Genomic DNA, 16,854 nt, shown 5'->3' with positions numbered 1-16,854 from the left:
TTTGAGCATAAGCTTTCGTGAGCTACAGCTCACTTCATCGGATGCATACCGTGGAAACTGCAGCAGACTTTATATATACACAGAGAATATGAAACAATACCTCCTCCCACCCCACTGTCCTGCTGGTAATAGCTTATCTAAAGTGATCATCAGGTTAGGCCATTTCCAGCACAAATCCAGGTTTTCTCACCCTCCACCCGCCCACACAAATTCACTCTCCTGCTGGTGATAGCCCATCCAAAGTGACAACTCTTTACACAATGTGCATGATAATCAAGTTAGGCCATTTCCTGCACAAATCCAGGTTCTCTCACTCCCTCACCCCCCTCCAAAAACCCACCCCCATACACACACAAACTCACTCTCCTGCTGGTAATAGCTCATCCAAACTGACCACTCTCCAAGTTTAAATCCAAGTTAAACCAGAACATCGGGGAGGGGAAGGGGGTTCCTTTTCTTTTTGCGAATACAGACTAACACGGCTGTTACTCTGAAACCAGTGCACATAAGGAAAGTGATTTATGCACAGTACATAAAAGACACAAACTACCATTTTAAAACACTCCAGACAGGTTAAAAAACTAACATGTAATATCATTTCCCAATTGTAACATAACTTTAAAATAGCAATAGAGAGGAGTCTAGGTAGTTAGCTGTTTAATAGTTTCAGATCATGAGAATGTACTATAGAGAAAAGAAATTAGGATCAAAGTCCCAAGTGAGTTATGCATGTCTTCCCTAACAATACCAATAAAAACTCTGTTTATACATATACTTTAAAAGATTTTTTTTAAGGAATCAGATACATGTTAATTATATTTGTCATATGCATCCCACAAGCCAGGTTCCTCATCATCAACGTAACAATCTCTATAAATGATCTAAAGAAGCTTTTTTGTAAATCAGTTAATTGGAATTGTAAGGTCCCATATCTTGTGAGCTGCCTGATAAAATAATTAATGCTATGTATTACTGGGGCACATGGAATCCCAGCTCTCCAATAATAAAGGATCCGTGCTTCTACCCATGGGGTCACAAGTTCAGACTGTAAAAGGGACAGTGTCAACTTGGCAAAAAAATAATCAAACATATCAGAAAATAATGTACCTATTATGTTAGCAAGTATCACCTCAGATCACTAGAACTGAAACTATTATATGAAACACACTGATATTTTCCCCCAGATTGTATATCCGACATCACTGTGTCTAATCAGTTTCACCCTTATAATCAGTTAGGTTTCCTCTGCTGAAAAGATCCTTAGAAAGATCACAAGATCCTTGATCTTGATAAAATTCTGTTTCAAAGGAATTTAAAAATCTTCAGGACTGTTATTTAAGAAGTCTAACAGAAACTGGATATTTTTAATTATTAAATTTTTAAAAATTCAAGTTGCCAGTATCCCTTTAAAAACTACCCAGGACAATTTAAGGAGTCACTTTTAGAAGTTTAGCTTCCAGTAACACACTTTTTCAGCCCAAGCAGAATTCACTCTAAAGCAATCAGATCAGCCAACTGGATTTGAGGAGTTAACTGAATCCTGTATTTCTCTTTCACAGAAGTACATTTCAAGAAGCTCATAATAGGCTGAGTCATTTGAGACTAGGCCAGTAGATCCACCTCAGCTATTAAATATAACAACTTTCTCCTGGTGACCAGATTTTGAGGTCATCCTGACAGATCTTACCCTTTAGTCCTGGAAGGTCAAAAAAAAGTTACACATGATGATTTAGTTGGTGTTGGTCCTGCTTTGAGCAGGGGGTTAGACTAGATGACCTCCTGAGGTCCCTTCCAACTTGGATATTCTATGATATCCATCTTACATAGCTCAGGAAAGGCATTAAAACATTACAGTCATTCTACTAACATCCAGATCCCCTAAGAACCCATTTTTCTCCCACCTGTACAAGCTCAGATAAACACAATACAATGAGTCCGATGAAGTGAGCTGTAGCTCACGAAAGCTTATGCTCAAATAAATTTGTTAGTCTTTAAGGTGCCACAAGTCCTCCTTTTCTTTTTGCGGATACAGACTAACACGGCTGCTACTCTGAAACCAAACAATACAATGTGTAGACAATACTGCAGTATCATCCAATTGCCTCATGAAAGAGCATTCAGTTCACTGGGCTGCAACATGAAATGTTGCAGCTAACAACTAACTTCTGTTAGGCCCCACTTTGCTTTGCTATCCACTGTTGAAACATTACTGGTAAAGGATTCCAGAAGAAAGCATTCAGATAATTTGGTTTGTGACTAGTTCAGTAGAGGATTAAATGGGTCACTCTCCAAGTAAGCAGAATTCTGAAGTATGTGGTATCCTCTAAACCTATATAAAAGGTTAAAAGTATTAAGGGGATCCACTCCCTCTCCACCACCTTGAGTCAACTTAGTATTCAGTGAGCATGTGCCATCTGCAAGAAAACCAAAATCAGAGCCAGCTATCCATGCTCATTTAACTTTCTTCATTGATACTAGAATGTGAAAGTGCTGAACCAGCAGCTATTTCTGAAAAAATTGCAGGACAAGTCAGCATATCCAGCTGCACAGAACAGAAACAGCACATATTTCCATCTGCATCTGCACATGTATCCCATACATCGTCCTGCAATTAAGTGGTTAACAATTTGGATTCAAGATTAATTTGAATTATTTGCTGAGGGAAGTTCAGAGCTCTCTTGATGCTATTGTTTCAGTTTCTCTGACTGCAACTCAAGACAATCATGCACTAGTTTACACTGTGAAGACCATCTTTGCAACTAGAGAGACTAGAAACTTCATTTAAATTAAAAAAAAAAAAAGCTTAGATCTCAGAGACAACAGCAGAAATCCATTAGTTTTGCAGCTTTTCCACAGCGTGGTTTTGTATTGTCCTTATATACAAAACAAATATCCAAGATATTACAACAGTCTCAGAGTGTGGGCACCCTCACGTGTCAAAAGAAAAGCAACAATGAAGATCGCATTCACAGCCTATTACCATGAGCTTCATGTCTGGGCTTGCACTTCCAAGCAGTTTACTTCTCATTCATGCGTCTACAAACTGGCCTTTGAATACACTATGCTTTCATTCTGTGAAGATTTGTCTGATTCAAAGTAGGGTTTAGTTCTCCTGGCAGTAGTTCATTATTTAACAATTAAACACTAAGCCAACAAAGTATGTATCCACCCCAGGAAACCAATTTAACAGTAGACAGTGACAAAAATAGGTAGCAAGGTGGATAAAAAAAATCAAGGTTTTTTTTAAAAAAAAAAATCCAATTTTTTTTAATTTAAATTGGATTTTTTGATAGTTTTTTCCTCAAAAACTATCTAATTTAAAGATCATTTTAATTAAGATACATTATAGCTCAAAGATATCTCATCATGGAATAAGGATTATAAATTCTAAAGTATGAGGCATTATATTCATGTAATGTTTAAAACAAGTTTTGTAGAATCATAGAATATTAGGGTTAGAAGAGACCTCAGGAGGTCATCTAGTCCAATCCCCTGCTCAAAGCAGGACAAACACCCACTAAATCATCCAACAAATGTAAATGAGTTCCAATAGTTCATGGATTAGGGACCCAATTTTATGGGGTTCCGGGGGCTTCTGTCTAGATTATTTAGGTTAACCTTTCTATCGACCCAATGGGGCTCAGTGCTCAGTCTAAAAGATACCATCAGAGATGCTTAGTTTTGCAGTTCTCAAACTGTGGATTTGTGTCTCCAGAGATAACATGCTTGTTAACAGCAAAAATGTTTTAAATAAATAAATAATATATAGAAGCGAGACATAACAGACCTCAACCTTATTGTCCCTCTGCAAATTTGTGTACACAGAGTCAATCCCTTACTTCTCCCTAAATGTGCAAAGTTTCAAAAAGTTCAGTGAATAGAAGATTGTTGGGGGCGAAACAGATCTGGACAACGAGAAGAAGTCTGGAGATAAATGTGAGAAGTTAGAGACACGCAGTAGAAACAAAAGTTAAACTGTTTGAGCAGCATATTCCAGAAGTCTTGAGGTCTTTCTGAGTGTAGACTTCATTGATTTGAGATCTACCATACCATTCTCTCACTAGAAGGGAAAACCTATAATGGCAGCAGGCCGTAAAAGAGGACCAGTTGGGGAATATTTTAATGAAGTTCCTCTACCTGTGGGTAAGGACAGGTATACACGCAAAATGCGAACAGTGCAACAAAGAAATGCAAGGCCTGATTGCCCGAATGAAACAACATCATGAGAAGTGTTCCTTCTCAGGAGAAAGCTGCGTTGAAGATGATGAAAGGAACATGTCTGAACATGCAGGATCTTCAGGTTGGTAAACTTTTATTTCATACTTCTCTCTTAAGAACTGCCCATCTTCCTTCCGGACTGTTCTTGAATTCTTGCATTTGAGCAAAAATAATACAGTTGTTACTCTATGGTACTATCATCTTAGACGCAGTTGTGATAAAAAAATAGCTGAAATAGGCAGCTCTTCCTTTTACAGTTTCACCTTTAAAGTAGTGCTGAGTGTTATCGAATGCAATGAGTCATACTAAATGAGCGCTATGGTAATAATAATTAAATAACTGCATTGACTTATTTTGTTTAGGAGAATCCATCCTCAACATACAGGATTCTGAAGACTATCCACCTTCAAGATCACCATTGTTTTCTATAGTTTCAGAGTTATCTGCCAATGATAGTGTTTCAGTCACATCATGTATGTCACAGACACAGTATATCACCTGTAGCAAAAAGAAAAAAAAATCTCCATCACCCAGAAACAACCATAGATAAGTTTGTGATAAGAACCAGCAGATTACAAAAAGAGGTAATTGTTGAAAAAATTGCCCCATTTGTTTATGCAACAAACTCTTTTCCGTATGATTGAGAACCCACACTTCATTAACATGATTCAGTCATTAAGACCAGGATACAGTCCATCCAACAGAGCAGATGTCGCAGGCAAATTGCTGGATAAAGTATATGAAAGAGAAATTGAGCAATGTGCAAAAGATCTAGAGGGTGAAATTGTTAACCTGAGTCTTGATGGGTGGAGCAATGTCCACAATGATCCTGTTGTACGTGCTTGTGTGACAACAGAAGAAGGGAACGTCTTCCTTACAAAAACAATTGATACATCAGGAAATGCACACATTGCAGAATACTTACAAGATGTAGCAGTAAAAGCTATAACAAACTGTGGGAAAAAAATTCAAATGTCTAGTACGCAGCTTGGTCACAGACAATGCTGCAAATGTGTCCAAGATGAGAAGAAATTCAGCAGTGAAGAGAGTCCCAAGATAATAACATATGGTTGCAGTGCTCATTTGATGTAAAAGACTTCAGTGTTCCAGAAATAAAGGCTAATGTTGTTGAAATTGCAACATACTATCATAACAACCACTTTGCAGCAGCTTCTTTAAAAAAGTGGGAGGAACCAAGCTAACTCTCCCACAAGACATGCGATGGAACTCAGCAGTGGACTGTTTTGAGCACTAGATCAAGAACTGGCCTAATCTGATGACAGATGGTGAACAAAATTGTGAAAAAATAGATGGCACCATCACAGCCAAAGTTCCCAACATTGGGCTTAAGAGAAACGTTGAACACGTGCAGAGTACCCGGAAGACTATTTCTGTAGCCTTGAACAAAATGCAGGGAAATTGCTGTTTTATGGCTGATGCTGCTAAAATTTGGAAGGAACTGAGTGAGATCTTAAGCACGATCTCCAGCTCATTTTCTTGCAAATATTCTCAACACTCGGTACTGGGATCAAACCTTAACTGCCGAAGAAGAGGAGTTGGCTATGACATGGACATCCAGCAATCATCCCTCCATAATGCCAACTATAAGAAACTTCAGAGCCAAGGGTGAACCATTCAAGAAATATGTTTGCTGATGATGTTTTAAAGAAAGTCACACCAGTGAACTGGTGGAAGTCACTTAAGCACTTGGATTCAGAGACTTAAAAGTGAGATTATCACTTCAACACAGCAGTAGCTTCTTCTGCCGGTATAGAAAGAATATTTTCTTCCTTTAGAATAATTCATTCCAAACTGCGAAATCGTTTGGGACCTGAAAAAGCAAGAAAGCGTGTTTTTCTTTTCCAGAGTATGAACAAACAGGAAAACGAAGGTGAAGATGACTGAATTAGCTGCAGAAGCCAATATTTCAAGTTTCTCATGTTGACCTGGCTGACACATTCTATTTAATTTTGGGGTTTTTTTTTTAAATATTTCGTTTAACTATTTTAGTTAAACAATTTTAACAAAACAAACCTGATTTTAAAAAATTTGAACGTTAAACTAAATTCAAAAATTCATATGCTTGTTTTGTTAAAATATTATATGTTTGCTGTTGAAGAAAAAAATCCAGAATACATAATGTTGTTGTTTTAGTTAAATAAAACAATTTAAATGTCTGTCTGGTGATGTTCTCCTCCTAATTCAGCATGGAAAGAAAATCCTTCAAATATTAATGATTAACCTGCTGGTTTGTAGATAGTTCACCTCCCAATGACTTCATAAATATCTGCTTCAATTACCTTTGGTAAATGAAATAACCAAACAATCATTCATTTTCTGATATAGTGGTAAAACTAATCTGAAAAGTTTTCAAAATAAATCACTTTAAAAATGTATAGAGTATCTTCTAAAAATGAAACCAACATCTATCTCTGAGTTGTGAAGAATATGTATTAAGGTTATAACAACCAACAAGAACAACCAACTTTTATGTAGAAAACCACGATTAAATCGAATCTTCCTGACTAGTGATTTAAATCAAATCCACCCTGATAGGTAGGACAACAAATATCTCCATTCATTCATAAAGCATCAAGTACATTTACAGAACTATAGAAGTGAAAGAAAGATACTGCCAACTTGTAGTAAACAATTACACTACATCTCTGAATTGCCTTGCTACTTTACCTTGATATTCCATTTTAATTATGGAGGAAAGGAAACTAGTATTTACCAGATTTACAGTTTTAGTTATCTAATAATTTTTTACAAAAAATGATAGAAACAGGCAGCAGGAGTCATATCCTCAGCCAGTGTAAATTGTCTTAGCTTCCTGAACATCAGTGAGTCTACAGCAATTTACATCAACTGAAGAGCTCTCTTTAGATTGCTAAATACAAGTAACAACTCCTACAATAGCTTCTTGAAAGTACACAAGAAAAGTACCTGCCTTGACAAGACAGTCCAGGCCAGGCCCATGAGTTCTTATGGCCCCAACCCTGCAGTCTTACGTACACGTTAACTTAATTGCGACTACTCAAAATGCATAAACTGAAGCACTTGCATAAGTCTTTGCAAACTCTGGGTTTAAGACTGTAATCCACATAAGTGAGCAAAACAAGTCTATTCTCAGACCCCACTGCAGGAAACTGTTCTACATAAAAAGACATCTGGAAAATAAGGAAAGAAAAATGGCATTTGAGATAAACTGAATGCAAACTCTGATTTTAAAAGTTACATTATTGCACACTAATGACATTTATGATATTTTAAAGAGTTAATAAACAATGTGTGACTTCCATTGCCCTGCAAAGTTCACTTCACCAGTGGAAAACATTCCCTAGTGAGCAGGGCTAATGTATCAATTTCTGTGGGATCTAGATTAGAAAAAATGCTATTCTAACTCTTATGCTCAAAGAAAGACTTTCTGCTATGACTATGCAGTACTGTATTTCTGAGTCTTCAGAAAACTTTAGTGCCTTTAATCCCTCTCAGCTTTCCCAAGCATTCCTAACAGTGAAATTATCAAAATTCTGGTAAGTTTCATGATGACTATTTAGAAACCCATGAGCCACAGGAAAATTGCCAAGAATCATATTAGTTTTACTCTAATGATGCTTGTGAAAGCTACCAGAAGAGGCAGCAATGAAGTTATTAATGGGCCACGACCACACAAAAAGCTTGAGAAAAATGTAAACCAGTGATGATACCCCACTGCAGCAGCTAAGAGGCTTGGGGGTGGGGAGAGAAAGCTCCTTGCTCCTTTCCAGCAGCCAAGCTGATGTGAAAGGAGAGGGAGGAGAGAAAGTGGGTTCAAATTTATCTACTAGCCAGGCCGATATGCCAGATGGAGCAGAGTCTGTGAACACCACCCAGGCAGGAATCCCAGAGCCCTACCAGCAGCAAGGGAGATGAGGGACCTGGACTTCTCACCTACATTCCATCTGGAGGTTGCTGGAAGGCTCCTGCACCTCATTTTTCATATCAGTCTCTCCTGTACAGCCCTTTGGCATCTTGTAAATTTTTCAAGCACTGCCCTTTCTATATGGCACTCTTCCTTGTAGGAAAGTTATTTGCAAATCAGAACTGGAAGCTTTAGAAAACACCTATTCCAGAAGAAACCAAGCTATCCCAAAAGATATCATGATTTTCAGCATTTTTAACAGAAATGCCAAGGACAGAATAAGTATGTAGACTGAACTCCCTTCTCAGGGTTAGACATAGATGACAGAGGTAAAAACGTCTGTACCCTGTATATACACAGCTTTCAACATTGCTACTACCAGAGGAGTTGCATTGGTGCAGAATTACATGTCTCATTTTCCCTGATTCTTGGTACCTAGTTTATTGTGAAGGCCCAGACCAGGCAGGATGAGAGAAACATGCATGAAACACTCTGGCCTGTATCTATCATATGGAAGGACTACAATCTTCAGGGTTGCCAATCAGGCAAGGACTTTTAATCAGTACTAAACATATAATTTAATATAAATAAAAAATAAGGTGGTATGCTGAGTGCTCTCCCATGAATTATAGATTTTAAAAGAGATTTTCTATGATGTTATTCATAATGGTATTCAGGATTTTCCCCAATAATCCAAAAAAAATTCATCTATAAAAACTCGGTCACTCTCTTCTGCACTTTTTTATAGCACAAATGGAGAAGTGAAGGTTGTGGGCAATATTATCTGTAGTAGCTGGAATATCCTTAGCAGGAAGAAAAAATGTGATGAACGCAATAATAAATTAATATAACTAATACTAGGAGCAGCACAAAAAAACATTTACTTTAATCAGTAAGCTCACGTAACCACAGAGGAAAACAGACTTGATAACCTGAAGTCTTTTCGAGTAGGGAATCAAGCTTTAAATAATTTTAATTCGTATTGTACTCTGGAAGGGCACAAACTATTTTTAAAAATCCTTTCTAAAAACTATTTTTTGCTACAATTATGTCACAGGTTACATTTTCTGTCTAAAAAGCAATTTTGTCAACTAAACTATTCCAGATAAGGAAGGTTTTACAACTTTGTTTCTATTTTATGGATAAGTAGTTTTAGCTCAATATACATTAAAACAAATCCTGTAATATTGTTTTACCATAACCAGCAACAGTTCTTAGAGAAATTGTAGAAAAATAACTGGATTATGTTACCAGTTGACTTTCCCCATTATTTAATCAGGCAATTTCTTCCATGTATTGTCTACTCCTTTACTATGTCCCAGAATATTGTAGAAAAAAAAATCATAACCACTCTGCTTCAAAAAGGTGTGAACCACCGTTTTATGGCATAAAGAAAAAACCTTCTATTCTGGAGGGGGGAAAACCCAATATCCATTCTTGTTAAAAAAAAAAAAAAAAAAAAAAAAAAGTGGGTCTGAGGCATCTGATCTAACTTCACTGTTACCCTAGTAACATTGTTTACCTCCTCCGCTTGCCATGAAAATTGCCTACAGTTGCCACAGAAAAAAGTCTATTTTGACAGAACATCAATGGCCATATGTTAGTGTTCCTTTAGCATGATACCAACATTTTACATTGTCACGTGCAGCAGATTATCTTGAACAGATTTATACCATTATACTCTGAAAAATCAAAGCCAAAAGAATACAAACTGGTTACCACATTACATGATGGCATAGATTAGCAGCATACCATCTGCCAAACACGATTTTCCATAAATCCATTCCATACTGAAAAGTCAAAGTCACATAGATGATGCATCAGAAACAAATATCAAATCAATATTCATGTTTACATGATTAATTACTTAGCTTCTCAGAAAAGGAAAGTACAGTAACAATCCTGCAATTAAATCCACACAAGCAGTTTATTACTAAAACTGAATATAATAAATAATGCAGGGAAAAAAGTGGATTCACAGACTTGGACTTCCATCTCAACAGATATGTTTAATTTGCAGTTTTAGAACACCCAGATACAGATTCTCCTCCCACTGAAATCAATTGCAGGCCCTCCACTGACTTCATGGCAGTGGGATTAGGCCCCATGTGATCTTTTTAACAGATTACTTATGCCCAATATAGCATAAACCTAACTATACAATGTCCTTGTAGTCACATATGAATTACTGCATGTTTTTCCAATTCTGGTATAAAATAAATGTATATTATGTTAGATGCACCAAATAATGACAAAATATAAATCTTTTCTTTCCATCCGGATCCTTTACTATTTCAATTTAGCACTGCTAAAATTGCAAATACATGGACCAATTTAGCCAAAAACAAGCTATTTGCATCCAGAATGCGTTGGAATCATGAACCCCTGCACTTGTTTCCAGTTACACCAAACTGAAACAAATAAACCTAAAGAGAATAAACAATGACATTAAAAATGTAGCTCAACCAAGTCTAATCATCTCAAGTGCTATACAACAAATTATGGATGTCAGTCTCTTAATTAACCCATGAGGCTTTAATAAGATTTAAATACTGTGGAATGACACAGTAGAGAAGGAAGTTATAGCATTAACATTTTCCTTAGACATTTTTATTTTTAGCAAGGAAACAAAACAAAATCAGTGTTAGAACAATTTAAACCAAGATACCCAGTTGATACTCAGATTAGGCAATTATTTGTCCAGTTGACAGGTAACTAATGATGGGAAGGGAAATAAGAACAATGAGGGGAAGAACGGGGAGTAGGAGTTTTATCTGTAGCTACCACTAGAGATTGTTACACTTTTCCAAACAGCTTTAGTGTTTAATCCCATCAAAAGGGATGCATTATTCCCACAGAAATGGAGACCGTAACAACCACCACCAAAACAACAAAAAACAAGGGAAGAAAAATATCTGGAAGTAGCCAGCTTATAAATCTTTCTGCAAATACTTTATGCATGAGAAGTTACCAGTGTATATCAGTTTGACAAATCACCGAATGTCAGAGAGACACACAAGGCTCCTCGGGATTTCTACAGAAGCTTCAAAGCCATTTACAAGCACCAGCTGAGCAGAGCTCAGACCCACAGGGAAGTTGTCCGCTAACTTTGGGAACAAGTCCCGGACCAGCGTTTTCAAACTCGGGGACCTGAAGTTGGACACCTAAAGGCAGAGCTCGCAGCCCGACTTCCAGACGCGCTGAGCACCCTCCGCTCCCTTCGCAGCTGGGGTGCTCAGCGCCGCGGCAACCCACGGGCCTGCGCGAGGGGACTGGGAAGGGCCGCCCAGGGGGCCCGGGGCACGTGGAGCAGGGCTCGGCCGGGCACTTTCAGAGAGGCGAGGGAGGGTAAACAATGAGGGCAGGGTGCCCCGGGGCGGGGGGGTCTCAGAGAGATGGGAGCAGGGTACCCCCTGGGGACGAGAGGTCTGGGGGGCAGGGTGCGCCTTGGGAAAGGGGTCAGGGAGGTCTGGGGGGGGCAGGGTACCCCTGGGGAGGGGGGTCAGGGAGGTCTGGGGGGGGCAGGGTACCCCTGGGGACGAGAGGTCGGGGGGGCAGGGTGCGCCTTGGGAGGGGGGGGTCAGGGAGGTCTGGGGGGGCAGGGTGCCCCTGGGGAGGAGAGGTCTGGGGGCCAGGGTGCCCCTGGGGAGAGGGGTCAGGGGGCCAGGGTGCCCCTGGGGAGGAGAGGGGTCAGGGAGGTCTGGGGGGGCAGGGTACCCCGGGGACAGGGAGGTCTGGGGGGCAGGGTGCGCCTTGGCAGAGGGGTCAGGGAGGTCTGGGGGGCAGGGAAGTCGGGGGGGCAGGGTACCCCTGGGGAGAGGGGCAGGGAGGTCTAGGGGGCAGGGAAGTCTGGGGGGGCAGGGTACCCCCGGGAAGGGGGCTCAGGAAGGCGGGGAGCAGGGTGCCTCTGGGGAGAGGGGTCAGGGAGGTCTGGGGGGCAGGGCACCCCTGGGGAGGGGAGGTCTGGGGGACAGGGTACCCCTGGGGAGAGGGGTCAGGGAGGTCTAGGGGGCAGGGAAGTCTGGGGGGGCAGGGTACCCCTGGGGAGAGGGGTCAGGGAGGTCTAGGGGGCAGGGTACCCCTGGGGAGAGGGGTCAGGGAGGTCTAGGGGGCAGGGTACCCCTGGGGAGAGGGGTCAGGGAGGTCTAGGGGGCAGGGAAGTCTGGGGGGGCAGGGTACCCCTGGGGAGAGGGGTCAGGGAGGTCTAGGGGGCAGGGTACCCCTGGGGAGAGGGGTCAGGGAGGTCTAGGGGGCAGGGTACCCCTGGGGAGAGGGGTCAGGGAGGTCTAGGGGGCAGGGAAGTCTGGGGGGCAGGGTACCCCTGGGGAGAGGGGTCAGGGAGGTCTAGGGGGCAGGGAAGTCTGGGGGGGCAGGGTACCCCCGGGAAGGGGGCTCAGGAAGGCGGGGAGCAGGGTGCCCCTGGGGAGGGGGGGGGTCAGGGTGCCCTGCCCTGAGGGGGGCGGGGTCCCGCGGGGGTCCGGTCCATGGCGCCCTCGGGGGGCGGGAGCTGAGACAGCTCGGCCCCTCCCCCAGAGCGAGTCTCAGAGGGTCCCAGCCCCGCAGGGCCCAGCCGCGGAGCCCCCACCTGCGTCCCGGGCGTGCGGGCGCCCCAGCCCCAGCGCGGCGCCTCCTCCCGCTGCCGCCGGGCGCACCGCGCAGCCTAGCCTGCTGCCGGGGGGGGCGGGCGGAGCCGACCGCTCGCGCACCACGAGAGCCCGCCCCGCGCGCAGCCCAACCTGCTGCCGGCCCCACGGGAGGAACGGAGGGAAGCGCCTCTGTTACCATGGTGACCGCGAGCTGGGCGGGGCCTGGGCGAGGCGGACACCCGGCGGGCGGGGCTTGCCCGGGGCGGGGGGAGCCCGGCAGTGAGGGCTCGGGAGCTCGCGTCCGTTCTCCTGGGGCTCGCTCGCCCCTCCCCCCTCCCCCCAGACCTGCCTGGCTCACGGGGAGTTGTACGGGGCTGGGCCCGCAGCGGGGCTGCCCTGGGGGCTCGGGAGCCGGGTGGCGAGGCCAGAGGCGCTGGGACGGGGGGGGGCGCTGGGACTGAGGGGGGCGGCTGCGGCCTCCCCCCCGGCGCCAAGTGGTTTCCCCCATCTCCAGGGTTCCCAGCACCCCCCCCGCACACACTGAGACAGTGACTCCGGGGGAGGCGCCCCCTAGCGGAGGTGCCTTTGCTGGGGCCTGGGAGGCGGGGTCAGGCTTCAGCTGGAGCCCGGGGTGCTCGGGGCTGTACGCACCTGAAGCCAGGCCTGGAGAGCCCCGCCCGGCTGGCTTTGCCCCCTCGAGGCCGGCTGATTTTGTTCCGTGGGGGGGTACAAGGTGGTTCAGCCTCAGCCCCCGCAGGTGAATATTTCACACAGTGACGCCTTTTACTGATGAGGGACCTTTGGGCGACCTTCACCGCGGCTCTTGCGAGAACGTGGTGCCAATTACGGTACCAAGGCCTTTCCGACGTAACTCAAAAGGCCGAGGAACGACGGGCAGGGGAGGCCGGCTCCTGGAAGCTGTACACGTTAAACCCAACAAAGGCACCCTTATTCCCAAACCCGAATGCACGCATGGGGATTCAGACCAGAATAACTCAGATGCCCCCTAAGAGCGTCCATGAGAATCTCCCCTGCCCCCTACCGCTTTTAAGGTCACGCATTGTTGGAGCTGTGGAAATATGACACTTTGCCATTAAGGAAGGTGTGGTGCTCTATAAACAGTGAGTCCAAAGTAGCAGTGAGGCAGAGTGACACTCAGAGGGGCATGAGTCACTGTAAACAGAAAATATCTGCACTGAGATGTGGAGATAAAGGGAGAGTCCAACCTTCAGTACCTAGAGGCATGCTATTGCCAAGCCAGGTGAGCGATGTTAGCCTTTTGTCTCTCAGCAAGACAGCTCCGTGCTCACACTGTTAAGAGTACCCACATAACGCAAAGAGACTGAGGCAAATTCATCCCTCATTTACTCCTGTGAGATGCCTTTGATGTCAACAAAAGTCGCATCATAGTAACAGTAGAATTTGGGCCTGTGACTAAACTGCTGTGCTGTCGCAATGTTTCTGAACGCTGAGGACGGGATATCCGCCACACGTGTTATGTAGCTTTCCACTGTTGTATTCAAAGGAAAATGGCAGCCGCGGTGATGCTCTGGTGTTTTGGTGGAAAGGTGCAGATCCCAAGTCCTGGCAAGACCCTGAAGTGTTATGCAAGATTCACTCTGAGTAATCACAGATTAAATCCTAGCGAGGAAGGCTGCTGTTGTGATTAAAGCACTTGTCTCAGCCTCAGGAGATCACACTTCACTTCCCATCTCTGCCACAGGTTTTCTGTATGCCTCAGTTCCCTATTTGTAAGAGAGGCACTACTCTTCTCTGTCTTAACTCTTCAGCTTATAGACTCTTTCGGGAAGTGTTGTCTTTTACTATATGTATGTACAGCACCTAGCACAGTGGGGTCCTGATCTCAGTTGGAGTGGTGTAGTTAACAACTAAATCATCACATTATTGCTCAGATGTCTGCCTCAATGGCATCTTCCTCCATAGAGCTGCCTACACCCAGCAACAGAGCCAGTCATCTGAGACCTAGCCAAGCAGGGTATCCGCTGTTACAGTCTTTCCAAAAGCCCATGATTTTGGTGAGTGCCACTCAGAGCTATTTCAAGCAAAAGCAAATATTCTATTCTGTAGAAGCTACTGAGACTCACTTCTGGCCACCTTCTGGGATTCCCACCCTCTGAGGGGAAAACCTCAGGTGTACTTTTAGAAGTTTTGAAAATGAAAATTCCCAAAGAGATGACACTTTTAAAGCTTCAGCTACAGCCATAGGAACTCGCTTCTCAGATGCTTCAAGATCCAGCAGGCTGCTGGCAAAATCTCCATGCATAATGCTACGGGTGGACATAGCACTGTAGGATAGGTGAAATAGCACAAGCGGGACTGTATGCTGAAGTGCTTACAGTCTAAAGGCAAGGGCCCAAATCCTCCCCCCTCCCCTAGCCCTTGTCACTTGGTGGGGACCTGACCATAGGAGGAACCAATGCAGTTCCAGGGGCATTGAGGAAGGAGGATGCTGAGATCCTGCCCCTAGGATCTGAGTACTTTTTACATGGATGAGCAAAGCTGGAGCCAATTCACAGAGGTTTTGGAGCCAGGCTGGAGGGCCACCGGCATTCGCCTACCTTCCATGGGTGGAGTGCAGTCGCTCATGCAGAGCAAAGTTCCACTGTCATTGTGTGGCATATGGGAATGGATTCCTTCCGCTCCTGGCACCCCAGCTTCTTACATAAACCCCTCCTCTTCAAGAGTGAGTATTTAATTCATAGGAATTAACTGCAATCCATGGATAATGTTAAATATTGAGTCCCAACCCATGTCATAAATTAAAGCTGTAATTCCATCCCAGAGGGGCAACAGCACTAGCAAGCAGATCCTGCAAGACGCCATGGACACAGCCCCTTGAACTTTGCCCCCTTGGTTTATGATTTCACCAGAAATCTCAATGCAATTATATGCAAGTTCCATACAACTCGGCAGAACGTTGCCCCTTATAAAAATAATAGAACTAATTAATCTGTGCGTTTCTGGTTTTTAAAAATAATACAGAATTTATCATCCAAATGAACACGGCTTAGCAGTTTAAGACATACCAATGTATCGTTGGCACTGCTAGTTCCAGCCAGTCCTTTTACTGACAAGTGAACTTTGTTTCTGCTGTCATAGTAACCACACATAAGAACCAATAAATTAGGAGTGTTTTCAGGTTGTTGGATTTTTTTTTAAATTGACTTTGTTAGACTTTACAGCTTGAAAAGAGACCACACAAAATGAAGTTATAAAAAGAACAACATGAACTGTAACTGAGTATCAAACACTGTCTATTTCAACTAGGATCTGGTCCTCCCATCTTGTGTCTCTCATGTAGTGTATCAGTGCCCTACAGTGGAGAAATAAGTTAACTGCAGATGCTATAAATGCAAGTACTGCCCTGCCAGTGACTGGGCCAAATACAGATCTGAGTTACACTAGATTCAAAGACCAGATTGGACCACTGTGATCATCTAATTTTCCCTCCTGTATAACAGGCCAGAGAACTTTCCCAAATTAATTCCTAGAACAGATCTTTTAGAAAAACATCCAATCTTGGTTCAACAGGTGCCAGTGATGGAGAATCCACCATGACCGTTGGTAAATTGTTCCAGTGGTTAATTACCCTCAATATACATGATTCAATGGCTGGCAGCTGAAGTTAGATAAATTCAGACTGGGAATAAGGTGTACATTTTTGTCTGCTAGATCGAAGCACTCATTATCAAGTATTTGTTCCCCATGTAAGTACATATAAATTGTAATCAAGTCATCCCCTAAACTCTTTGTTAAGCTTAAAAAATAAGGTTGCTTGATATCACTGTAAGGCAGGTTTTCTAACCCTTTAATCATTCTTGTGGCTCTTCTCTGAACCCTCTCCAATTTATCAACATCCTTCTTGAACTGTGGATACCAGAACTGGACACAGTATTCCAGCAGTGGTCATACCAGTGTTAAATGCAAAGATAAAATAACTGCTCTCCTGCTACTTGACATTTTGAAAGGAAACCATTTTGAAGCACTTGGAGAAGAGGAAGGTGATCAGGAACAGTCAACATAGATACACCAAGGGCAAGTCATGCCTGACCAACCTGATTGCCTTCTGTGATCAGATAACTGGCTCTGTGGATATGGGGAAAGCAGTGGACATGATATATCTTG

General features: G+C 43.4%; 1 protein-coding gene across 1 annotated transcript in view; it reads left to right on the top strand.

The window, feature by feature from the left end:
* Nucleotides 1-4,079: 4,079 nt before the first annotated feature.
* Nucleotides 4,080-16,854, top strand: part of LHFPL7 (LHFPL tetraspan subfamily member 7) — a 17,293-nt gene continuing 4,518 nt past the window's right edge. Inside the window, 1 exon segment of the mRNA XM_077835368.1 lies at nt 4,080-4,143. Coding sequence (XP_077691494.1) covers nt 4,080-4,143 — 64 coding nt within the window.

The sequence above is a fragment of the Eretmochelys imbricata genome, chromosome 15, assembly GCF_965152235.1.
Source record: "Eretmochelys imbricata isolate rEreImb1 chromosome 15, rEreImb1.hap1, whole genome shotgun sequence".
Classification (NCBI taxonomy): Eukaryota; Metazoa; Chordata; order Testudines; family Cheloniidae; genus Eretmochelys; species Eretmochelys imbricata.
Note: the sequence above shows the minus strand (reverse complement) of the source record. Positions and strands in the feature narration are given on the sequence as shown.